The sequence below is a fragment of the Chinchilla lanigera genome, unplaced genomic scaffold (assembly GCF_000276665.1).
Source record: "Chinchilla lanigera isolate Chin_1 unplaced genomic scaffold, ChiLan1.0 scaffold00002, whole genome shotgun sequence".
Taxonomy (NCBI): domain Eukaryota; kingdom Metazoa; phylum Chordata; class Mammalia; order Rodentia; family Chinchillidae; genus Chinchilla; species Chinchilla lanigera.
The window spans coordinates 9,622,221-9,648,718 of NW_004955403.1; the positions used below are offsets into that span (position 1 = coordinate 9,622,221).

General features: G+C 35.9%; 1 protein-coding gene across 1 annotated transcript in view; it reads left to right on the top strand.

Annotated features, from left to right (window-relative positions):
• Col5a2 (collagen, type V, alpha 2) overlaps positions 1-26,498 on the top strand; it is a 141,428-nt gene that overhangs the window by 59,820 nt on the left and 55,110 nt on the right. The window contains exons 2-6 of the mRNA XM_005373323.2: positions 10,488-10,712; positions 14,850-14,863; positions 19,191-19,223; positions 20,318-20,350; positions 21,896-21,949. Of these exons, the coding sequence (XP_005373380.1) occupies positions 10,488-10,712; positions 14,850-14,863; positions 19,191-19,223; positions 20,318-20,350; positions 21,896-21,949 (359 nt within the window). The remainder of the gene's footprint in view (positions 1-10,487; positions 10,713-14,849; positions 14,864-19,190; positions 19,224-20,317; positions 20,351-21,895; positions 21,950-26,498) is intronic.

The window sequence follows — 26,498 nt, forward strand, 5'->3', positions numbered from 1 at the left end:
GATTGAAAGTTATTCTGGTTTTTGATTCTAGAAAATCCTGATTGATATTCTTATGACTGTTATGAAGTCTCAAGATAGATAAGGAATTCTTAAGACACAGAGGAAGATTTTTTTCAGGATAAGGACTACACTTGATGTTAGCCAACAGCCAAGAAGCAATACGATAAGGACTATCAACATAAAAGGCTCACAAAGACATACAGGTTAATGGGGAAATAGAATTGAGTTTATGAATACGAACGTGTATGTAAATTTTTCAGAATATGCTACTGAAATATACCTATGTGCAAAATTGTTCTTCAGCAAGGAAGTTTCTTGATCTTTTATAGTTTTTGTATTTGGAAAGGAAACTCTGCTCCAAATGTCTCATTCCCTGATCTAAAGTTTGGTCTTATAGTAGATAAGTACTCGGTAAATTTTTCTAGATAAGTAAATATTGACTAAATAAATTAACTAATGTTTTTATTTCTTCTGCCAGTTGACTAATTATTGGAATTCACTTGCAAAGGCATTTTGATGCAAGCATAATTATGATATATACCTTTTCTATACCTATACCTATGGTATATATACCTTGAATATACCTTTTCCAAAAAGTTGAAGGCTCATAGTTTATCTTCCCCTGTACATTAAAAAGTAGAGAAATACGGGCATATTTTTACTTTACTAACTTGGTAATAAGTACTTAACTAGTAAATGACCTAATTAATCTTTTTCTTCAAGCTAAGTTTTATATTTCTCAGTTTGCCAAATGTTTTATAATCTTTTCTGACCTCAGCATCTGCTAACCACTGTGACAGCATAAAGCGTTTTTTAGCTAATTTGGACAGAACAAATTATTAAAAGTTTTCAATAATTGTACATCTGCTCGTGAATATTTTAGGACCATAATGGAATATTCTGTTCCTTTATAGATATTTTCTTTAGAGTCACCATATTTTTAAGGAGTTAAAATATGAATTAAGTACAAATCATTGCATTCAGGTTTTTAAAAGCATTGGAAAGAAGAACACTAATTATTAATAATCTACAGTTTGCTAAATTGTAATATAGGTCACTTTTTCAGAAAAATAGCAACTTCTCAAAAGTACATGAATTTTAGGGGTCAAAATTTTGGATTCTGTTGTTTTTATTTTTCCCATCCAGCCATAGGTTAAGGAAATGCCTCTAATTTAACTCTGTTGTTGCTGAAGAAACCGGTAAATCCCCCCTGGTACACTGAAGCTCTGAGGGAAGAACGCGGTCATTTTGATTTGGGTCTTCTTGGCCTCCTTCCTTTGTCGCTCTCCTTTCTCCCTCTCCTCCTCCTGCCTTTGCTTTGCTTGTCTTTTGCTCTCCTAAGAGCACAGAGATCTCCCAGTGAAGAGTTTTGCTGTGGGTGAAATTCATGTAACTTTCCAGTGAAGGCAACTACTTCTCTTTCTCTTACCAAATCCTGGTGTGGCCTTTGACTGGCTCTGAGATTTAGTTGACGCTGAATCTTGATTTTAAACCTGTTATAAATGCATTGGATTTTATGCAATAATGAATGCACGTTATAAAGAATAAACTGAGTAAGAAGGTTACAAGATAGGTTTAAGTTCTGGGATGATGAAGCCAGTCTTCCTTAGGGTCCATTACGACTTCTGGATGTGACTTAGAAGGGAATGCCAGGAAGAAGGATAAAATCGGTCTTTATTTTTGTTCTTCAGGAAAATCACTTATTTTTTAATAGTTATGCTATAGATGTAAATTAAATCTATATAGATCAGAACAGAATACTGTTAGTTTAGGTTGACAGATGTATTCAGGTAGGTAGGATTAGAAATTCTGCCTTCAGGATGAAAGTACTAATGCTCCGGCTCCCAGCCCCTGCCCCACAACCAAATTCCATCAGGAATAATGCAGAAAGAGGCAACTCTGTCAGTTCCCTCAGAAATGCCCATCCTTCAAAAGATCATAGTAAAATGAATGAGATCCAACTCTTTAGAAGAGATGTTACCATTGACATTTTTGCATGTGTAGAAGTGTCTCATAGCATCTGGGTATGCATATTTACTGGAGGGTTATATATATACTTCTGAACCACAAGAAATATTTGAACAATTAATCATCACTATTATTCTTGGCTCTGTGATTGCTTTAGATGTTTAATTTCTGTCTTATATTCCTGGCTAATAAGTGCCTTTCCTACATACTTTATATGTCTTTCTATCCTCCCAGGTATTTACTGCAGAGGGGGACAGAGCAGTGGCTCCATGAACGCCAGTCTCACTGTCAAGGATATTTGGCATTCCTAATGATTTTTGCAAAGTTGAGCACATTCATGTTTCTGTGACTTATCTTGGTGTAGTATTTTAGTTTCACTGGTCCCTTGCAGTGACCTGCAGAAGCTCCTTCATTATGGAACCAAAATTGCGCATTCAAAACACAGCTTCCAGCAATATCAGCTGTGAGATCAATGTAGCCTTGAGGAGCTTGTGGAAGCAGCTAAGACACCAGGAAAGGGCATGTGAGGAAATAGAGGAGTACAGGCCTTATTGATTTGCTGAAGATCGTATCTGAATTGCATCTGTTTTTGCCATTGTGATTATTGATGAGCACTTTCTGTATCATTGCTCTACCACAAGATATGCTGGGTTTTCTGAATAATATTCATCTCTGCCTTTTCTGACATATGAGGCATCGATATTGCCTGAACCCAGCTGACCTGATGATTTGTTGGTAGTTGCTGTATTTTAATTTAAAAGTTATTGGAGCACCTGTGTTCCTAAGAAAAATCATTTTCATTGAACAGTTTTGATAATGTGATATCTAATACAGTCCTCTGCAATGCTGTGTTTCTTACTAATATAATTTATCTCTTCATGTAGGAGCCATGATAGTACCAGTTGGAAAAGGAAACAGTCCAGCAAGCTTTTGTTCTTTTTTTTTATCCACCTCAAACAATATCATGGTTTTGAAAGATTGAGTAGATAAACATTCAGAACAATTTAAAATTGTTAATGCATTTAGACAGAGATTGGTGGCATAGCACGGATGCCTAACTTGTTCACTGAGGGTTACTACGTAGGCAAAGGAGTAGAACTTGCTATAGAAGTTACTCCTGAGATTTCTAGTGCATAGAATACAAAGTGGACCCCACTGTAGTGTTTCAGCAGCTGGTCAGGAGTTCAAACCATGTGTTTGGGGGAAATAATTCAAATTGCATCATCAGCCTCAAAACTCTTTCCAGAGAGCCGATGAGCATTGCATGTGCAAGATGTTTAGTTTCGATTTCATATTTTGGCTATGACCATGACAAATGATCTAACAGCCTTTAGATGTTCCAGTGATGCATGGAAGGACATCTAAATAGTACATAACACGAAAGATATTTTATTTTTTCTAATTTTACTTTAAAAACAGCACTTTTGCTAATTAACTGAAAATCCATTGTTTATGAGCTTACAAAATACTGAATGACTCCACTGAAGAAACAGCCACATTTATGGAGTTTATCAAATCTTTTTTTATTTGGCTTTAAACAGCCACATTTATGGAGTTTATCAAATCTTTTTTTATTTGGCTTTTGTACTGAAGTATTTTGTGTAAGTTGACTTCTTTTTACCTTCTCTGATTTCAAGAAAATATTTAAAAATTATTAGACAGAAATAAAATGAGATGATTTATTCTTAGTGGACTAGAAATTTCACTCAGCTCAAATGACCACTGAATGCCTGTCTTGCTCAGCTGGTACAATGAGATAGAGAAGGAAGATATAAATAAGTAGTAATTTGGACAAGTACCTTAAAAAGGGAGGCTTATTAAAATGAAAGACTGAAAGAGCCTGGTAAATAGAAGTTGTAAAATCCCACAAACCTGCTCCATTTACACCCCCCCACCGACCAAGCCACGGACCTTGAATTGAGGTGGGAAAAATTATCATAGTATACAGCAGATCTCCTGAGGGGTTCCAGGGGCTTGGTATGTTCCTCAAGGCACTTCTAAGGAAGTTTCTCTGGAACACAATCCTGCCATGCATTGGTAAAGGCAGTGTCTGCGGCTGTCTAGAGACACGTGGGACTGACTTCTTGCTGCCTCCTTTGTCCCAAAGGCTCACAGTGCCGTGAGTACAGCCCTTCAAAGGCTTTTACAGTCAGAGAAACCTTAAATGATGTCAAACCGGACCTTTACAACCCCAAAAGTGATCTGGATCAGCTGGGTCATGAATGCCAATTGTCCTAAATACTGGCTGCTGTACGGTAGGACTGAAGCAATCTTCCTCTTTTCTGGACACACAGACGGCTGGGTGGCAGAGATACATTTGGAAAGAACCACTGTGTGACCCATTTCCTTTTCAGGGACCCTGAGTGACTATCCTTGGTGGGAAGTTTAGAAAAGGAAGAAAGAGAGCTAAAATGCCAATATCCAAGTGCTAAAATGTCTCAATGAATTCCTTATTTCTTCCTTCATTCTCTTATGCATTTGTTCCCGCTAGAGATACATTTATCAAGGACTGATTATATGATATTGGGTCTAACAGTTCCTCAGAAGACCACTGTTGTGATTCCCAAGGAATTCATAGTCCAGTAAGGGAAAATAGTTTGAACAAACACTCTCTGAATAAGAGATTGAAAATTCTTGTAACATGTGAGCATCCTACAGTATTCCTGCAATGGAGAACTTCAGTTAGTGGCTGGAGAATACCCTGTCTAGTTTTAGGAACTTTTATTTCAAATGTTTTTTTTTCTGAGTATTTAAGTAGATCCCAGTAATATAATATGCGAATAAGGTCACATATACCCTAACCAGTCAAAAGATTTTAATGTAGTCTTTTCTGTACAGGTTTTTTTTTCAGAACACATTTAAATTCTGGGGGGTGGGGATTTAGCTCAGCGGCACAGTGCTTGCCTGGCAAGCGCAAGGTAGTGAGTTCGAGTCCCAGTACTGGAAAAAAGCCAAAAAATAATTTAAAAACCCATTTAAATTCTGTATATGAGGACATGGAGATGCAGGACTTGGTCCATAGATGGTAAGCAGCAGTTATGGAATCCTACTTTCTAATTGTCTATTATAAGAAGATACTGCAGATACTGCTTGCTCTGCCATCTAGTGATAAAGAGTTGAATTTGATAACTACGTTTAAAAGCACTTAGGATTTACAGGAAGACAAATCTATGAAGATATATGAAAAACAGGACAATTGAGTTGATTTCAAATAAAATGTGGTCAGATGAAATGTATCTCTTGTCTCTAAGATATCCGTGCCAGGATTTTTGTGGGAATGACTTCACAATGGGTTCAATTTGTTGGAACATTTGGTCAGGGGAAAAGAATCTTGTAGCTTAGAAGATAAAAATTTGGGGAAGTAACAGTGACAGGGAAATTATAAGCTAGTGACAATATGATCATATTTCTAGAAGTCTTAAGTTTTAGGAAAGAATCATAAACAGCAAAAATTAAAAACTCAAGTGGCATAAAATTAGCTTTGGTGTTCCTTTTCAGATTGTGTTAAAATTCTTGTTTCCCAAGTACTTTAAGAAATAACATATGCGTTGTGTCTATGTTAAGTTCTCAGCCTTGGATCTAGGCTTTAGATGTCAGCTTGGGTTAAAATCTTACGATTTGGGTAGAGGAGGCAGGAGGACAGTATGGAATTTCTTAGAATGTCATTTGAAACTTCTTAGTTACTTTTTAATTTCCCTGTCACTCATAAAACAAGTATGTATGACAACTGCGCTGCAAATTTTTTTAAACAAATTGGCTACAGTTTTGTTTTTTATTTTACTTTTCTTTTCATTTAAGCCAGCGTCTGTGTAGAAAATAGAAGGGGCAGCCTAATCATACGGTGTACAGCTAACGACCATGTAGGAACACGAAGACTGGCAGACACCCTATACTTTCTGCCCACGCTCTCTTTGTAGGCATCTCTCGTTCAGCCCTGAGCAGTGCGAGTTCACTGTGATGTGTGTGGATTCTTGTGTGGGTGAAGAGAAGGCAGGATTTAGCAGTGAATGTGGTTTTTCATCTCCTTGCCATTTAAAAGCATTCCACCCAAATTTCCATATCATCTTAAATTTAATTAGGAATTCTCAGGAGAAAGAGAACAGTGAAGAATCAGAGCATAACACTAGCTTTTTTTTTTTTTTTTTTTTTTTTGTTTTTCTCCGGTACCGGGAACTGAACTCACGACCTTGCGCATGCCAGGCAGGCGCTTTTGCCACTGAGCTAAATCCCCAGCCCCTAACACTAGCTTTTAACACTGTCGCTTAAAGAAAGTAGTACAGAGACCCTGTTGTGTGCCTCTCGGGGAGAGGTCACTTTGTGAACCTCAGGAAGACACTCCCCTTGTCTGTGTTAACGCAGAGTGAATGTGTCTTTTTATTCTGGCCCTGAAGGAACCAGAGAGGAGGAGAAATCATCTTGGAAGATTTTCTCACACACATTTTTAATGATATTTAAAGGGCAACCTTATTATATTCCACCTTGTTTTTATGGTTTTTCATATTCTCTATCTACTCCCTGATGTGTATTTCATCAGTGATATAAAATTTGTGTATATAATGTATCAAATAAAAATTCACATCCTATTATATGAATTTTATTATAATATAAACTTCATTATGCAGAATAAAATCATGTTAATTGTATTTAATATTATATTATAGAAAATTTTATATAATTTTATTATTTATACATAAATACATCTAGGATGCCACAAGTTTATATATAACATATATTGACTTACTATATAAAAATTAGTATATACTGTAGATACACATAATATAGAATAGATTCTATCTATCTATCTATCTACCTATCTATCTATCATCTCCACAGATAGGTAAACAGATAGTTCACAATACTAAGGAGTATTCTGAGAGCAGAAGGCAGATGCTTGCAATATTTTATGGATTCGGTGCCTGAAAAATTCTTTGTAAATATCAAATAATAACCCCCTCCCTTCAACCACTGTCTCCCCTGGCATGCAAGTGATAAAAGGTAACTGAATGTAGAGCATACCTCATTTTCAGCGATAGTAATAAAGTCTTGTGAGTAAATCTCTCATTTTCAATCATGACAGATAATGAACAAAGTTATTTCTAATGTGTCACTTAATGTAACTGCTCCGTGGACCATGGATGTAAAGCCATTTTTATACAGGTCATATTTTGGGACATATTCATCATGGAACTGCATTGTTTTAAATTGATTTTTTTGATCTAAACATCACGTTGCTTATGTGATGTTCACATTCTTATTGTTTTTTCAAAATGGCCTTCCCGAAAAGCACACTAAAACATAAATCCTACTTTTCCCTTGGTTTTAAGTGCCTGTCTATATAAAGCAAATATTTTGTTGATTTTCTGTATATTATGTCATAAAAGTTTTGATGAAGACAAAACAGGTTAGAAACTTAGTGCTCTTCTTATAAAATAGCATGCAAACTATGAGGATGTGGTGTGGTGCTCTGAAAGTGATTGTACATTTATCAAACATCTGTGATGAAGGACTAAGCATATGTGAAGTATGGGGTGTGGTCAAAATATACAGTGAATGTTCCAATTTTAAAAAGTATTGCAGCTGGGGAGATGGCTCAGTGGCACAAGTGCTTGCCTGGCAAGAACGAGATCTGGAGTTCAATTCCTGGTACCAAAAATAAATAAATAAGTAAATAAATAAATAAAAAGTATTGCAGTAAAAGACACATTGCTATTAATTCCCTTCAAAATCCCCATGCTTACTTCTGACACACTTATCCCATCATTTCTGCTACTTTCTGAAGCATTTCTGGAAGTCCTCTTTTGTAGATATCTCTATGAGTTGTGATCAAAAATATGGTGAATGCTACTGAGCTAAGGTCACCAGCTGCCGCTGTGGAACTTGTGAGTCTTTTAAAGTCGTGCAACTTCTGGCTCTTCCTTAATGAACATGAGTGGTAAATGTTTTGAATCAATTCAGGACTTTAAGGCAGTCACAGTAGCACAACCAATGACATGAGAACTGCCAGAACTGCTTCAGAAAGTGGTAAGAAGGGTGGGGTAAGTGAATCTGAAGTGGGAAGGAGTATTTTCAGGTGAATTAACGGCAATGTGATATTTAGTGTAATCAGATGTAAAAAAAGAGTAAGCATTCATTGTAGTTATTTAAACATGTCTTGTATTCCACAATGCAATAAAAAAAATTATTTTTCTAGATATATTGAGATGTACCTTAGAAATATTAACTGTATACTGTGCATTTTTGAGTTAATATTATTATCTTAAACTGAAATCATTTTCATCTGTCGTCTTGCTGTTTCCATTGGGTATTTTTATATGCCAAATAATCTTTCAAAAATTGACTACAAATATGTTTTAAAATTTTATTTCATACAAACCTCACAGTTAATACTGTGCAATTAGCTTAGCAAATCATAGTTTGGGTTCTTAACTGACACATAGTTGTCGACTGGCTGTTCTGTGAAAGATACAGTGCTGAGTCCTTGAAATAGTGCTGAGCAGTGTAAACTTAGAGAGCTCATTATCTAGTAGAGAAGATAATAAATAAATATGAGAACAATTGGAACCACTTTCATGAGGGTGTTGATTTTTGTCTATCTGTTCACATTTTAGCAATTTTTTATTACTTTGCATATAATACACTCCTAAGAGTTAATGAGTGTCTAAACAAAAGTTCCTTAAAATGAGTTCTTGAATGTATTTCAGGTCAGTAAAGAAACCTAGTCATATAGGCTGAAAAGAATTTTGGGAGAGGTGACAACAATTAAGAAAAGTAGTCTTGAGCAATGAGATGGATTTGTGCAAGAAATGAAAAGGAAGGTGTTTAACTTTCATAAAGAAATCATGAATTTTAAGTAATTAAGAAGATGCCAGAGCGTTTATGAAAGGCTTATATAACCCACCTTATATGTTAAAATACTATAGTTTGGATTCTTATGAAAATTACAGAGTTAAAGATGTATGTGTATTCTTTTGGTGGGAGTGTAGACTGGTGCAGTCACTGTGGAAATCAGTGTGGATGTTCCTCAAAAAACTAGGATTAGAGGTCCCATTCAACACAGCTATTCCCCTTCTGGCTATCTTCCCAGAAGAATTAAAAACATCAGACCGCAGTGATATATGTGCACCCATGTTTATAGCAGCACAATTTCTAATGGTTATATCTTGGAAACAAACCAAATGTCCATCAACTGAGGAATGGATAAAAAAATGCATTTGTATACAATGAAGTACTACTCAGCCGTAAACAAGGAGAAACGTGAGACTTCCAGAAGTAAATGGATGCACATTGAGACCACACTCATAAGTGAAATTAATCAAACTCACAGGTGTAAACATCATATTGGAGGGCTGCGGATTTAGCTCAGCGACATACCGCCTGCCTGGCAAACGTGAGGTAGTGAGTTCAATTCCTGGTACTGGAAAAAAAAAAAAAACCAACTTTGTAAAAACATCATATTGGTTCCCTAGTGTGAGAAATTGAAACAGTAAATAAGGTCCGAAATGTATAATAGATTTCGTGAAATGGGAAACATTATTCAAAAGGAAAAAGGAAGTATGGTAGGGGAAAGAGGAAAGGAAGAGGAAAGGAAAAAAAGTACAAGATAGCTATTATACTACTGGTTTCTCTTAGTTTACTGAAAAGAAAGTTTTGTGCTAAATCATTTGGGAAATTTTTTATGTTCATATCTCGTAGTCTGAGTAACTATTTTGAAGATAACAATACACAACGTATTAACTGTTGTTATTCTCCTTTTACTTTGTTTTGAAATTTTGTTTTACTTTTTCTATGAATTTAAAAAAGATCTATGTGTACTTTTGATATTCATGCATGAATAGAACCTCTATTACTGTGTATACACATGTATGTAGGTATCTTTACAATCCATTTTAAGCTTTTACCCAATTACAGAAAAGTATCTGGAAGATGTTGCATGATAGCACATTACTTTGTCTTAGTTATAACTTCCCTTAATTAATTTTAGTGCAAAGATAATTATCTGTACATGTTTTACCATATTGTCACAGCTTAGTATCTTTCTGTAGTTTAGGATGGGTAATGAAAAACTAAAAAGTGGCTCTTCTTTTTCCACTTTAGGCTTCAAAGAATTTTAATAGACCCGTATATTTTTCTTTTGAAGTTTTTCCTCTTGGTACATAGACACACACTGCTTCCTTATGTATGGCTTACTAATCTAAAGTTTCTAGTGAGCTGAAAGTCATGTAAGGTTCTTCAAATACTATATTTACATACTGCATTCCCTTCTGAAATATTCTTTTTCTTCCCTGTCAACTGTTTTATTTTTGTCCCTCTTTACTGATCTTATATTTAACCATTGCATATTACATTGTATTCAAATACTATATGGAATAAGCTTCACCTTGTTTTGTCTCATTGGTAGGTAACTTAGCCCAGAATTATGCAGGATCCATGAGCTGACTCATTATCTTAAATTCTTCCCGAATTCTTTCCAAACTACAAAATTTCAGATTACTAACCTCTGTTTTTTCTTCTTACTTTAGATGAATATACTGAAGAAATAGCCTGCACTCAGAATGGCCAGGTGTACTTAAACAGGGACATTTGGAAACCTAGTGAATGCCAGATCTGCGTCTGTGACAATGGAGCCATTCTTTGTGACAAGATACAATGTCAGGAAGTGCTGAACTGCGCTGACCCTGTGACTCCTCCCGGAGAGTGCTGTCCTGTCTGTCCACAAACACCTGGAAGTGGAAATACCAATTTCGGTAAGAATGCCTAGGGCCAGTGAAGGCTGGATACAGTGATATAGTTGCAGTGCTTTTTCGTTTTGTTTTGCTTTCAGCAACCCAAGAGAAAAATGAATTCATTCACTGGTCTCTGGGATTAATGATTTTGCACGCTTCAACATTCATATCATAGAAGCAGACAGTAATTTCCTGTCTTCTTGGAGGAATATTTTTTGCTGAGGTTTGATTGGTTGTATCTAATTTGAAAATTTCTTGTGCTTGTTAAAGTAGCCCTTTGTTACTATTTCCATGATCGGTACTGCAATGTATATTTAAATTTTATGTGAAGTCCTTTAATGCCCAAGAGGAGATCTAGAAAACAAACTTATCTTTCCTGGTACCAACTTTACCCTAGGGAACAAAATAATCATTTCTAACATAATTCACTGCCATAGCACCTTCTATTATATTGGGTCATAAGTACAGTATGGGATTTATGTTGAGTGTGTAAGATAAGAGAATGGATGGTTTTCTGAGAGGAAAGAAGGCTACAAATTATTGGTTTTTAAAACACTTTTGAACAAAAATGTCTATGTTTAACAGATATTATATAATTGAGTGTGAATAGATGTATTAAAGAGACTTAGATATAAGGAAAACAAGTTCATATTTATGTATTTTAATGAACTAGGAAACATTGATATTGACCTTTAGGTTATTTGTTTAAGCTGTTGTAAATAAAGATTTATATACATCATTGTCAAGGCACAGTCAAGGCTTTATTTTTCCCCCAAATTCCACTGCAAATAACAACAAATATAATTGAGAAACATTAGACAATGACTTTTTGTGTTCCTGAATATCATTCAAGAGTAGCAGTATGCTTTGGGTAAACAACTAAACTCAATTTTCATTGATATGATCATGGGGAGAAATAAAAATAAGTCATGTAAAGGTTAACCAAAGCAGAAACAATCTTCCGAGAAGCTCGGGAATGAAGTAAAATTAAACCTATGGGGATAAGCTCACCATAAATTGAAACAATGGCTAACATCAGAAAATGCAGCAAAATATACAACTTCTTCAACATACCTAGTCTAGAAAAGTGTAACTCCTTCCATAGTAAATAATGGAAAAGGATGGGGCCATAGGTTTATACAAATAAATTCTAAGAAACAAAAGGTGGTTGACTTCAGTTAAACTTGTGAGATAAAAATCACACTCACAAATATGTTACCAAAGACCAAATAAAAATCTCAGCCAATTACTTTGATATGAACTAAATAAAACAATATAATAAGTGCCCCAAGGAAAGAAGGCTGTTAAGCTGAAAGAAATGAGGAATGGTCTGCAAAGGAAGAGAAAGAAAACTGAAATCCTCAAAGGGAAATGAAGATGACATAAGGACACAAGTTGAGATGATACTGAATGAAATACAGGAAGAGAAACAGATGATAGAAACGGGAAAGGAAAAATAGTAAAAATGAAAAACTAGTATTAAAGAATTAGAAAGGATATATTATATGTAGAAGCTGGGGTGAGGATAGCCCTGAACAAGAATACCCAAAGGAATTAATGCAGCGCTGCACAAAAACCAATGATATACCACAAGAAAATCATGTAACACCGTTGATTGTGCCTGAAGAAATGAGAAAAAGAAACAAGACTTAGTCATTATAACAGAAGAGCCAAACTACATTTCTAGAAAAATGTACTTGTGTGTTTGTCAGTCCTAACGAAATTGAATTTTACACGCCAGAAAATAAGAGAATTTATTAAGGCAGTATAGTAAAAAAATTAATCACCAGGAATGAATAGATATACTACATAAAAACAATTATAGCATACTGTAAATAATGAGAATAAAAGAAGACTTGATTTGAAATGCCAACAAATGCCTACAGATAAAATTCACACAAAATATATTAGATATACTGGAAGAAAGCTTTAAAATGCTGCTAGTTCAAGCAAAGACAAATACTTATGTTCTTGGTGAGGAATGTTAAACATTACAAACACATAGATTTTCTGTAAGTTAATTACTAATTTTAATATAATACCAATAAAAATTTCTTTAAAATTTGACACATCAACTAAAATTTGCACGGAATAAACAAGAATGAACTGTCAGGCAAGCCCTTAGCAAGAACAGTAATTAATCGATGACTAGATTTTTTTTTTTTTTGGTACTGGGAATTGAACTCAGGACCTTGGGTTTGCCAGGCAGGCTTTTATGCCACTGAGCTATAGCCCTAGACATTAATGATTAACCCTACAACATAGAAAAGTGTATCAAACTGGGGATACAGCTCAGCGGTAGAGCATTAGCCTAGTATATATGAAGACTATTTTATAGTCCTAAAATGCTGAACGTTTTCTTGGGCCAGGATGTAGACTATTATGTATGAGGCTCTGGGTTCAATACCCAACATGTCAAAACAAACAAGCAAACAAACCAACCTAAAAAAGGCTCATGTCTGTAAGAAAATGTGATCTAGATACATGAATAGAATGCAATGGAATACAACAGTGAAGGAGTAGAACCTAGTATACCTGATCAGCTTGAATATGAAAAGCATGGAATTTTAGTAGTGAAGAAAAGAATTATTGCATAAGACTTATTGGAAGGCTGGCAAGTCACCTGGAAATAACTGGGTCATCATACATCCTATAGCAGGGAAAATTCAAAAAAATCAGCAACTTAATGAATAAAAAATCATAATGATTTCAAACCCCGAGAGAGTTTCTTTTAATAGTCCTAAAATACTGAATGTTTTCTTGGGCTGAGATGTAGCTCAGTGCTTAATCAAAGCTTAATTTTGATTCAAATTCAGAGCCATAAAATAATGAGTGTTTGCAGGATGTAAAAATAAGCAAAGTGAATATATTTGTAACTCAATTCACAAATGGTGAATACTCTCAACATATAAAGAAATCCTATATAAATAAACTACCAACAAATGGAAACACAAATATAGTTCTGCAATATGACAACTATCAAATTTCCTCATGATAAAATAATTTGCAAATTGAAATGACCCCTGAACTATCATGTTCCACATATCAGACTGACCAAAATTAAAATGGTTGCTAGCACACAACCTACCAGAGGCATTGCCTCTGGGGAGATACGTACATTAATTATGGAAGAAGGAAATAGTATAAACTCAACAGAAGGGACATTGGTAATATGTCAAATTACTTTTGACTCAAAAAGGTTTTGGAGAATTTATCCCACAAATATATTGGCATGTGGTCATATGTATAAATATTATTCATTTTGGCATTATTTGTAGTAGCTAGTATGATTCTTCTTTGTAGCTTGTCCATGGAAATTCCAAATTATACCAACTTTCCTGGCATAGTAAACAATAACTTTTTCATCATTCAAACTGTCATGTTTGGATAACAAACTATATCTTAGTAATAGAAAAAGCTTAGAAATATCCCAAATGTTCAGAGTAAAGGGCATATTAGTGAAAAAGACTATAGTTTCATACGAGGGAATCATGAGAAATATTTTATAAAACCCAATAAAGAAACTACTTATATGCAAAGATCTCTAAAATTTACATAACTCTAAATTTAAATAAGGCATATGAAAGCCAATATGGAAAAAGTAGAAAGAAGGCTTATATTATTATTTGTTTACCTACACAAAATCCTTGAGAACAATTCAAGAAATCAACAATAGTGGCTTCTAGTGTGTGCATGGAGGGGTGGAGGCAGAAATGGAAATGTTTTTTCATTACTAATGAAATGAAATTCATTTAATAATGAATTTTTAATTCATTATTAAAAGTATAATTGTATACTTTTAATACACTTTTACATCTGAACCATATGAATGACTAGCCTCACTCATTAAAAATATTCAAAACAGCTATAGAAAATATTAACTATAACTCATTATAACTTTTATAGCTGATTATATAATTTAATTAACTTTAAATGCTATGAAATTGTTTTGAAGCATATTAACATCATGTCAGAATTTTTGAAAGTTATACATTACTTTGCCTTTTGTGGAACTGTTGAACCAAAACAACTCGAGTTCTCCCTAATCTTTTTGTGTTAAAGGCTGACTAACAAATTATTACTGAGAGTAAACATTTAGTCTCCTCTTAGAAATAGTTTCTCCATAAAATAACATATTTATTCTTTTCTTTTTTATAGGTAGAGGAAGAAAGGTAAGTTTGACTTTGCATAGTTGCTGTTTCATTCACAGACTTATTTCTAATACTGTTCACACAAAACCATGTTCTGAAATGTCTGAAAGCCTCTTATAAAATTCAAGGTACTGTGAAAATAAGTTGTAAAAGATAAGTCGGTGCACTTCAGCTACTGTACTTAGCAAGTGTAGATCCCTCTATTCTGTTTCCTTTATGGTCAATCTTTGTTTTTACATCTGCTTCTGCCACAAAGTTGGGAACTCTCTAAGGGCGGAGACTATTTCCTATTAGTCTTTATATTCCTGGTCCTTATCAACATACTTAACTTATACTTTACACATTTAGAGACTCAATATACATTTGATGAAAGAAAGAGAGAAAAAAGAAAGAAAGAAAGAAAGAAAGAAAGAAAGAAAGAAAGAAAGAAAGAAAGGAAAAGAAAAAGAAAAGAAAGAGATGGAACAGGAGGAAAGAATATTTGTTCTACTTTGGTGAGGTCCCTCTCCTATTGGTTAAGAAGTAAAGATGAAGAAAATTGAAAATTTTGTAAAACACATTTCTAACCATCCTCTCCTGCCCCTCGCCTTCAGGGAACTTAAAATCTAATCCTTGAGAGAAGCTGTGAATTTATGAGGACCGTGATGGGGTGTAGCTGTGACAGCAGTGACCCTAGCTGGACACGGCTAATCCCATGAAGTGAAGACGGTTCATTTTCTGTTGTCATCGCTCTCAGTTCTCTGGATATCTTAAAAATTATGCCATTTTCTTTGATCTTATTCAAGTAGGATGAACCTAGGCACTCACAAAGTAGAAAGTGGGCAATGACTCCAATTTTCATGGCGATATTAGACATCTAAGTAGCTAAATTAAATTTTCTGTACTTTTGCACATAGTGGAACTTCAGGAAAGTGATTTTGTCAGATAATCAGATAAAGCAGTGCTATACTTTCACACCAAATGAGAGTGATGATATCAGAAGTAGCTTTTGGCCAGTGTAACACATTTTGATTTTGAGAGCAATAACCATAAGCGTATCTTTTTGGAATAAATGTAAGCAAAGCCATTGAGATTTGAATATCTATCAAAGAAGATGGACTGCAAATACTAATTCACATTTAATGAGTACACAGAAACTAGAGTAGATGGAGATAGAGTAGCATATGTTTTAAAGAAATGAGATAGATGGATGATAGATGGTTTAATGGATAGATACAATTATGAAAGAGGATAAAAATATCTAACAGTGAGAACTTCCCTTAAATTATCAATTTTGCTCCGTTAGTAATCACCCAACTTCCGAAGAAAGAATTGGTGGTCTGTACCATTTACTACCTTTCTGTAAAGGCTGTGTAAGGGAACTGAGTGAAGGACATGCTTCAAGTAGCTGCCAGTTTACCTGACTGTAGTTGCGTGCTGTTATCTACATTTGTTTTCTTTTGTTTTTCTTCCGGTACCGGAAATCGAACTCATGACCTTGCGCTTGCCAGGCAGGCGCTGTGCTGCTGAGCTAAATCCCCAGCCCCTAGATGATAAATCCCCAGATGATAAAGATGATTTATTTATCATCAAATATTTATCATCAGAAACATAAACGCAGATTAATGTTATGAAGTTTCATTTTACTCCTGGTTTATATCCACACTGATTTTTACTTTTAGTTCATCTATTTATCACGTTCATCCAAAATGTTTTTACTGAGCCTTTTAAAGAAAAGTCTTTGCATGAGGCGAGGGATACGGCAAAGTGGACAGACTGCTTCCGCGGTCACGAGAGCTTGTGTTCACACGACACTGACTCAGAAGTTAGTGTAATAATTCCCATCTGAAATCTGAGTGCACGAACTTTATATTTCTCTGGAAATATGAAAATCAAATTCTGTAAAACTTTAGACAAATTATTATTTCACATAAATAACCTTATTCAAAACCCATATTAATAAAAACATCTCCATCTGTGGTTTATATCTAAAATAAGTATTATCATGGAGTCACTGGGAGACTGGTTACTAAAAATTTATAACTGAACATTTAAACTCTTATCAACTGTCATGGAGATATAAAATGCTCATATGAGAGATCAAAAGTCTATGATTTAATTAAGAATCATGTCGGAGGATTCCATTCCCTGAAACACGAAGTTAGAATAAAATCTGCATTTGGTTTTTAGGTCTCTTGAAGTAGAAATTTTGCCAGTATTCTTAGCAGGTTATTCCATTTTCTTCATTGTAGATAAAATAATTTTAATTCTCTTTACATGTTTTTCTACTTATTCCAGAAGGAGTAATTTTCTCAGCACCATTCTCAAAAACTTCTTTATTCATGGGACACAAATTTACATGCCAACACTAAGCAATTCAAATCTGTCAGTATTTCAAAGAAACATTGTCCACTGTAGCTTTTACGTGGTTAATTTGTGTTATTTTAATATTTTAAAATGTGGAAATAGTCTAAAAGTGAGTGGTTGTGGAAATAAGACTTTTTCTTTTTAACTTGGAAGCCTATATATTTTGATCCCACTTGCCCCCCCCCCCCCTCCCGGCCGCCTCTGCACCAGTTGTATTCCAGTGTGATATGCTTCTATCTGGAGTCAACTCTTCCTGAACTCCTCCTGCTTCTGCAGGGAAATTTCCCTCTTCTGAGTTCTGTCTATTCCTCACTTCCAGGTAGTATTTACCTCAGCATTAGAATCAGCTAGTAAAATTAAGTTAGTATTAATTCTCCCATTGACGCCATCATTAAAATTATTAGGATGATAAAGTAATTTTAAAAATTTACTTGAAAAACATTGTCAGGTGTGAGATACAGTTGGGAAGATATAATCAGATTGTGTCTTTCAGGAATACAATTTGGGGGTCTAGTACAATTTGGAGTACAAGTACCTGTGATTTTTTAACCCACAAATTTAACTTAAGAAACATGTCCCTAATGTCTCTGATATTAATCAGAGAGGCCACACAAATATTTAGAAATAAGGATGTTCATTGTAATGGCTTCTTAAAATGCAAAAGCAAGCCCCCAAATTAAAAGTAAAATAATGAAGCATTCATCAAATAAATCAGCGCGCACATGCGTATGGACAGCTGAGGGTACCAAGAGCCTCATAGTGCTGAGCCCTGGAGTGCTGAGTAGGGTTCTGAGTTTTTTCTGTACATTTTCTGTACTTTCAAAATTCCCCATGGTGGACATATATCACTTTATAATCATATAAAGGAGTAATATATGTGAAAAGAAATTTTATAAACTAGAACACATTCCTCTTTCTTTTTTTAGATTTTGGATATATTCACTTTCTTTAGATTTTGGATATAGTCACTTTCCCCAATTGTCTAAGAAAAGGAATTATTTCATAAAATACTAGTGCAAATTGATAAACTCCAGAAGAATTTACTGAAAAATTCAATGTACCATCCTGAGAGTGTAAAGTAGACTGACACAACGGAGGGTCTGAGAACAGGATCCATCGGAAAACAAATCCTAAAGCAAAGAATACCAATTACTATGTGACAAAACACAGGAACATAAATGTATAATTTACAATTACAACTCCTTTAACATTATTTAACTTCTGTTCCTGACGTCACACAATGAGTATACAAATTTGATAGTCTCTTGTGCTTTTTAGTTTTCTATTCAGTGGACATTTTCTCAGATACAAAAAATTATTTAACTAGAGCTAGTAGACCTTTTCTTTTCTTTTTCGTAAAATATAAACACCTCTTGCTTGAAGCATTTTTTCCAGGAGGTACATAAGAGGGAGAAGGTGGCTCAGGTATAACATCTCGTAGCTGAGAACCACCGTCAGCTGCTGACAATCGCTGGAAGTACATAAAATCCTATTACTGTTATATGAGTGCAAAGTTCAATTCTATAAACATTTAAAAATTTTCCTTCTTTATCCATTTGTTTTGTTGTTTTTGTTTTTTTCTGGTGCCGGGAATCGAACTCACGACCTTGCGCTTGGCAGGCAGGCGCTGTGCCACTGGGCTAAATCCCCAGGCCCCCTTCTTTATACAGTTGAATAGCTTTTTTCAGTGATACTTTTTTTTTTTATACTTTTTCATTATAACTAATTCTTGGTCTAGATAACCCTTTGATTTGATCCATTTAAAAGCTGAAGTGAAACGACTGCATATTTCCCAAGTTAGATCAATTAGGTCCTTCAGATGAGCCTGACTTTTTCATGAATAATGTCTGACTAAGTGTCCTAAAAGTTACTTTCTTTTGCCTTGTTTTATACTCCTTAGACTACCGCAGTGTTTACATGGCATAGTGTAGTATGACATGTTCATATCTAAGAACCCAATACATTTTACTTGTTGAACCTTTTTTCTTTTTTCATTTCACAGGGACAAAAAGGAGAACCAGGATTAGTGCCTGTTGTAAGTATCTGCACATACACTGTTTTCAGTATAACTCTAGTACACTTGCTCATTACTGCTTCCTGTCAAAAAGGAAATTATTTTTATAACATGATTTTGGTATAACAAGAGCAAGTTACAATAGTTTAATGTTTTGAAACACATTTAATGTTCTGTATTCTGGACTTTTATACCCCATGACTAAAAGTAAAAAACATCATAATTTTACAAAACTGACTATATTGCATGCAGTGACACATGATAGTTTGTATAATGGTTTAGTGTTTCACACTTTTGGAAATATATCGTGCCTTAGTTAGCCTTGTAATTCTGGTTTTTCTCCGGTACCGGGAACCGAACTCACGACCTTACGCATGCCAGGCAGGCGCTTTTGCCGCTGAGCTAAATCCCCAGCCCCAGCCTTGTAATTCTGTTATACATGAATTCTTAAGGTTTCTTTGGACTTATAGATGATCAAATAGTGTGTTACTAAATAGGATGAAAGATCTGCAACCACCATTCTCCTGGATTTTAAAGAAGTTATCAGTCTGTCAAGACCCGTTAATTTGATTTATCTAATGTTAGTTTATTTGGCTGTGTTTAAATTTTTGCTTTGCTTTTAAATCCCTTTATTTTTCCACAAAGATTACCGAAACACTAAGTCATTCATGTTATTTCTTTCATTTAAAATTTTATGTTGTTATTGTGTTTAGATACCCAATGCTTCACAAACAATTATTTGTCCACAGTTATAGAGGAAGACATTTCATAATCTTCATCACCATTTTAGACATCAGTTTCCATTTAAACAAACTTAAGCGCAGATTAAATAATCAGTCCACAGTCAAGGACTGGTAAGGAGAACTCTCAGGATTTGAACCCAGGCCCCTTAACCTTGTTAGGTTATATTCACTGTCCCAGTCCTGCCTCCCTATGATAGAGTTCAGACTAGCTACCTTAACTCGTGAGGCCAGGAGGAAATGGTATCGATTGAGAGCATCCATTTGTTAAAAAATCCACTGGTGCTTTTGCTGTTATTCTTATTTGTTTGATTACTGACTTTTCTGAAGCTCTGTAGAAACTTTTCCTTTACAAGTTATCTCTTTCTTGTCTAGGTAACAGGCATTCGCGGCCGTCCAGGACCTGCGGTAAGTAATTTTCTGATAGTCATCACACTCTGGTGTTCTGTGGGGTTTTAAAATTCTGTACAAGCGGGCTGGGGATATAGCTCAGTGGCATAAGTACCTGCCTGGCAAGTGCAAGGTCCTGAGTTCGATTCCAAGTACTGCGAGAAAAAAAAAAAAAAAAAGAAAAAAAGCAACAATGAAAAAAGTCTTTACAGATATGATATCCATGAGAAGACAGCATGATATAAATAAAGTGCTTGGTTTCTACTAAGTTTTTTTTCTCTTGAGTCATCTTCAGGTGTAGGCATTCCCTTGTGGACATGGATGACACATCGGGGGTCGTGTCATTCTGAGAAAACTTTCTTCCCAGTGTTAGTGTTGCCCTTGGTTACAGGAAAAGAAAAAGTTTATTGGCACAGCACTAATTTTAGATTAGTGAGGGCATGCTTGTCTGTCATTTGGCTGATTAAAAATGGGATGTATTATCTCCTTAAGTCATATATTGCAGTAGAATCTGAGAAATTATACTTCAGAATAACATTTCTCATTTTGCATAAAAGACACTTTTAGGCTTGGATTTTCAGCAGCATTCCTATGTAACTAGATGGACAATATGCACACACTCTGATACATGCTGTGTAAATTTTGAAACATGTCAAGTAGGCTTAGGTAAAACACTAAAACAGCAGACCTACTTTAGTCCTGTGGAGACTTTTGCTTCTTGACGATGCTGTGTATAGTTCAGCTATCTGGGAGGCTGAGGCAGGAAGACTGCTTGATCTCAGGACTTTGGGGCCTGCCTGTGTAACATATCAAGGTCCTGTCTCTTAAAATAATCTGTTTGTTGAACTGGGTAAATGTGTAATCTACCTTCATAATACAGTTGAAAGCCATTAAAGACATCAGCACAGGAGCATTACTTTTGAAATACAAGTGTCATTTCTTATTTGGAGAAAGAAGTTATGGACAGCATGATTTGGAAAATTTTAAGTGGGCTCCAAACATAGAACGGAACTAGTACCATATTTCAATTCAAGTAAAAAGTGATGTCTGAATGTACATAAAGCAGCCGCAAGTTAAAAGTCCTTCCTTTCTATTTGTTTTATCAGCAGTTTGAGCTGTGATAACTTTTGAATCTCTTATACCAATTTGAATTAAGGAATTTCTCAAGATAATTGATAATGTAGGGTTTGCACATTTATGGGAAATCTAACTGCATTTTTTGTGCCCAGAATTGAATGGCAAAAGCTTTACCTAGATGAAGACAGCAAACATTATTCTTAAAGCTTGCAATCACTAGTCAGTATAAGTATCTCATTAAACTTCTTGACACTTTGATGTGGCAACTAATTCTTTACAGTTCTTCAAGTCTGCTCCTGAAGCAAACAGTCCTCCTGCACACAGAACTTTGATACGGACATGCTTTTGTTTTTCATAGTCTTCAAAGCACTGAACTGAAAAGTGGGATATTTGTATTGTCCTATTTTATTTTATCAAACTAATGTTTACCGTGAACACGTCCAAAATAGAAATGTTTACAGGTGTCATCATCACTGTCTCTTTCAGGGGCCTCCAGGGTCACAGGGAGCAAGAGGAGAGCGAGGCCCTAAAGGAAGACCCGTAAGTGGACAAGGACCCCACTCTGCACAAATACGTACCCCGCAAGCCAGTCTGTGCCAGGTCCCCTGGTTCAGAAAAGAGCTAGTGACACCACTGCTTTGTCACCTACCCTGAACATCCCCGAGAATTCAGGTCACCGAGTGATTCTATAGCCCTTCTAGTACAGAGGAAATTGTCACATTTTCCCAATGTTTATTATCTTAACAGATGACACAATTGCCTATAATCTTAATAGATAACACAATGACCTATTACCTTGATAGATAACATAGCATTTCCTTGTTGTTTATAGGCTCAAATTACAATAAAGTAGAATTTGAGGAAATATAATAAACACATCTCATTATCTGAAGTTGGTTCCCATGAGTAAGCAATGCCAAAAACGTACCACTGAAAAAAAGCACCCAAATTCTGTGATCTGTGGTTTCTACAGGAATAATCAAAATCGATAAAGGAAAAATAAATTACTAGAGGATAAAATTTACGTTCCAGTGGTTGCACAACAAATTTATTTCCCAGGGAATACTCTGCCTTTTTCACTGAACAGCTGCTCCAGAGGTATCAAGGGAGCAATTTTAAGGAAAAAAATCCTGATAAACCTATTACAAGAAAAAGAAGATGCTTTGAATTGAAATAACCACCTCCATACTCTTGGGAGAAAACATGACATTACATAATATGTACCAAAGTTTTCTCTCATTATCTGTCCTATAGAATATATTATTCCCAAGACTTGGTAGTACAATTCTTTTTCTTATAGCTTTCTCATCCACAAAATACACATACCAAGCAAACTAGATTAATTTATGTATTGCTATAATTATCCCATGTTTTAACTAGAAAAATTTGTTTGAGTTGCTTAATTTTCTAACAGTATCTACTAAAACTTAACTTGCAATGGATTTTTAGTCTTCCAAATATGTTATCCACATCTAAATGGATAAAAGAGCAAGGAAGCAACACACAACTTTGATATGTAAATGAGGGCAAAAGATACCTCAGATCACACTGCTGAGCTCTTGCTGCCAGTCTCACCTCTGTTGTTATTTTACGCATCTACGCGTTTTGGCAAATAGTGTGGTGGCAGTAGTTCTCTTCAGTGGAGCTGGGGTTGCGAATAGTATTGATGGTGTGCAGAGGAATAACGGTGTCCAGCGAGCTTGGGTGTAGGCCTGTGGTGGGGGGGCCCCAAGGCCCTGTTCTGATTATTTTGTGCTCCATTCATCACTACCGCTGTATTGAGCTTCCTCAGCAATGCTTTTTTAAACCCTGCTTGCTCTCCAGATGTCTGTCGGGGTCTCGAATGACAGAGATGGACAGAAGATGAATTCAGACACGCCGAGGGGGGATGGGGTCATGTGGAAAAGCTTCTGCATCAGTGTGTTTGTATATTGTAAGGAATTGATGGCACTAAGTCCAAGTCCAGGTGGCAGTGACTGCGGGAGTAGTGGTCACACATCCAGAATTCCTGGTTCGCATCCAATTAATCTGCTCTCCAACCTTCTTACTTCCGTTCCCTGCCATCCGTGACTGAGTGTGTGGGGTAGTTCACTTCATTTTCGTTAGACCTGAGACACTCCGTGTGAATTGGGTTTGTGTGTGTGTGTGTGTGTAACAAGAAGAGTAATGTAGGTATTTATGAGGAGTTAAGATAATTCTGGCAGACATAGCAGTGGTGGGATGGCAGATGTTTAACAGCTGGCTCTCTAAAAATGCCTAACTTTGGGTGATGTTCCTGGTGTAAATACCCCCGCTGTGGCTGACTGCCGCTACAGAGTACTCTCGCAGAATAGGTAGAGTGTTTTGTTTCTCCTCCCAAGCCCACCAGGAACTGCTTAGCGGGATTAAAGTTATGGCTATCACCATAGAGGGCGGTGCTGAAATCATAAATACCAGTTTTCTTGCCCTACTTCCATTTTCCTCAAACCACGGGTAGGCTCACAGTGTGCAGCGTGGATTCTCGACCTCGACGCTCCTGATAACCGGGCCAGAGAACTGCTCACGCGTTGCAGGATGTTTTGCTGCTTTGCCTGAGATGCCAGTAGCTGCCCGCGTTCCCATCTGAGGGGACAACTGAAAATGTCTCTTGATCCTGCCAAATGCTGATAGAATGGCTCTGCTCTGAGAGCTACTGACGGAGATGCTCTCTGGAAGCCTCCGGTCCTAGCCGGTGATCTTCGCGACTTCTCCTGTTACAAGTCCCGAGTTTTCAGAGTGCTGTCCTGGTCCGTTCAGAATGACAGAGTAGCGGCCTATCAGTAGATGGGTCACCAGTAGCGTGCTGGCTTGTGACAGCACATGACATTTTACCTCTAAGAGTATCAGCTTCTCGTCTCTAACAGGAAAAATGTAATAGCTCCTGCAGCTCTCACATTCTACAACGTATGTGTGTGAGTGCGCACACGCGCGTGCACGCGTTTGTGTGTGACAGTGTTAACTGTTAATCAGCAATAGACAAGATTCAAATAAAGTTCACTATTTCTTTTTTACTTGTGAACGCTTTAAGGGCGCCACCTAGTGGCGATCTGCAAGTACTTTTTGTTGGTCTCAGTACTGTACTATTTTTGTGGATTGATGCCAGAGGTACTGTGCTGTAGTACTCTGGGCAAGGGAGGGGATGATAACAAGCAGGAAACTTACCTTAATATAAAAACTGTGTGACTCATTTCACTTGGAGATATAAAAACGTGTTTTTAATGTTTTAAAATTCCTCAATTGTAATTTATTTTTAATGTTTATCTGTAAAGCGTTCTGTATTATATTTTTCTCATTTGCCCTTGCTGTTTAGTTTGTCTACACTTAATCTGGGATAATTTTTATTTTTAAGTGAATTTTAACCTAAAGTAACATAAGTGTAACACATGAAGGTTACTTAAAGTGAATTCCAGGAAGAGTCAGAGGGAGTCAGAAGTCAGTGATAGCGAGGGTTTTCTTCAGATGGAAATTTGAAATCTAGTCAGCAGTAAGCACAGGTGATTAGAGAAATACACAAGCTACTTGAAAAACGAATATTACCCAGACTTCCCTCTGTTCACATGGACAGTAAATATAATTGAATGTTTTGTCTTTGGAAATATAATTGAATGTTTTGTCTGAGAACAGGCGTTATGTTTTAACTCACTTTTTGTATAAAATAACAAAAAATGATTATCATTTAGCCATCAAGTATTGCAAAAACCCATTAAAAGTTTTTCACACAAGGCTATATAACTAAGTGAGACCATTGCTTTGCCTACACGGTCTCCGATAATCCACATTTCCAAGCACGTCCATGTTCACGCAATTTGGAATTCTATACAGCGCTTACACTTAGCTTCTGCTCTGCGTAACGAAAAGAGTAAAGTGAGTTTTCAGTGGTTTAAGATCAGAGGGGACTTGATGGTTAAAATCAGAGACTAATTTTCTAAGAAATCTGAGTTTTTAGGCTTATTTATTTACATCTATTTGAATCAACTTGCTTATTTATCCTTCTACCCCAAGAAATAAACATGCCTACCTGTGTCTATAGGACATGCCTGTTTCATAGAGTATGAGCACATATAAAATATATATGTTTTGTCTGGAGAAATATATTTAAAATTAATATTAAATATCATTAAATATATAAAGTATTTTCAAACATATTAATCCAGTTTTTCAATTGCTGTTATACCACTCTTCCCCAACCCTGATGTGCACACTGCCGTCCCCACCCCTGTGGCTTATCCTACACTTACTCCCTTGCATTACTGGCTTATTTTTTAATTGCTTCCTAGGCAGTCACTCCTGTTTTGGTTAAGTGTGAGAAGCTTTCTTTTACTACGAGGCTCTAACATCATGTACTGTTTTTTCTGTATCACTGCTTTTAATGACAGAAAGTATATTATCTTCTGACTTGTGTGCTGTTTGCTTCCCTTTTAAAGCGTGTTAAGACTTTTTTAAGATTAAGAAGGCAGAAAATCCTTCCCCAAAGTGGTGGGAATGATGAGGTTAGGGGATGGAGCTTTTCCAGCACTGAGGACGTGGCTGTTTCCCAAGCTGCCTTGGGAATGTAGGTTAGGAGCAGGGTGGAGTTTGGCAGCTGGGATTGTTACTCATTTCTTGGAGGGCCAGACGTGGCCAGATCCCAGTGCCTGCGCCTCTCACTTCTCACTGGTCTTTTCTACCTCTTGGGTTGGAAAGGGCAATAAAATATGCCAGACTTGAAAAACTACAGAGGACTGAAATGTGAAAATGTAATACATATGCACTGGGTGTCTACTACGGACCAGAAACTATGCAAAGCATTAAACAATTACAAAGATGAAAAACCCACAGACTCCAACCAAGGGGCCCTCACATTTTTGGGGTTTGGAGGGAGAAGTTAAGCAGGCACATTCATAGTTAACTATAATCTAATACAGATGAGTGAATATAAAAATTGTTGATTGAATACCCTTGAGCAACAAAACTCAACCAAATAAGGAAGCTCATTCTAGAATGCTGTTGAGCTGAAAATGGTTTATAATTATTCCAAGAAGACTGTGTGGGTTTGACATGTCAATAAAAGTCTTTCTTATGCTATATCTCA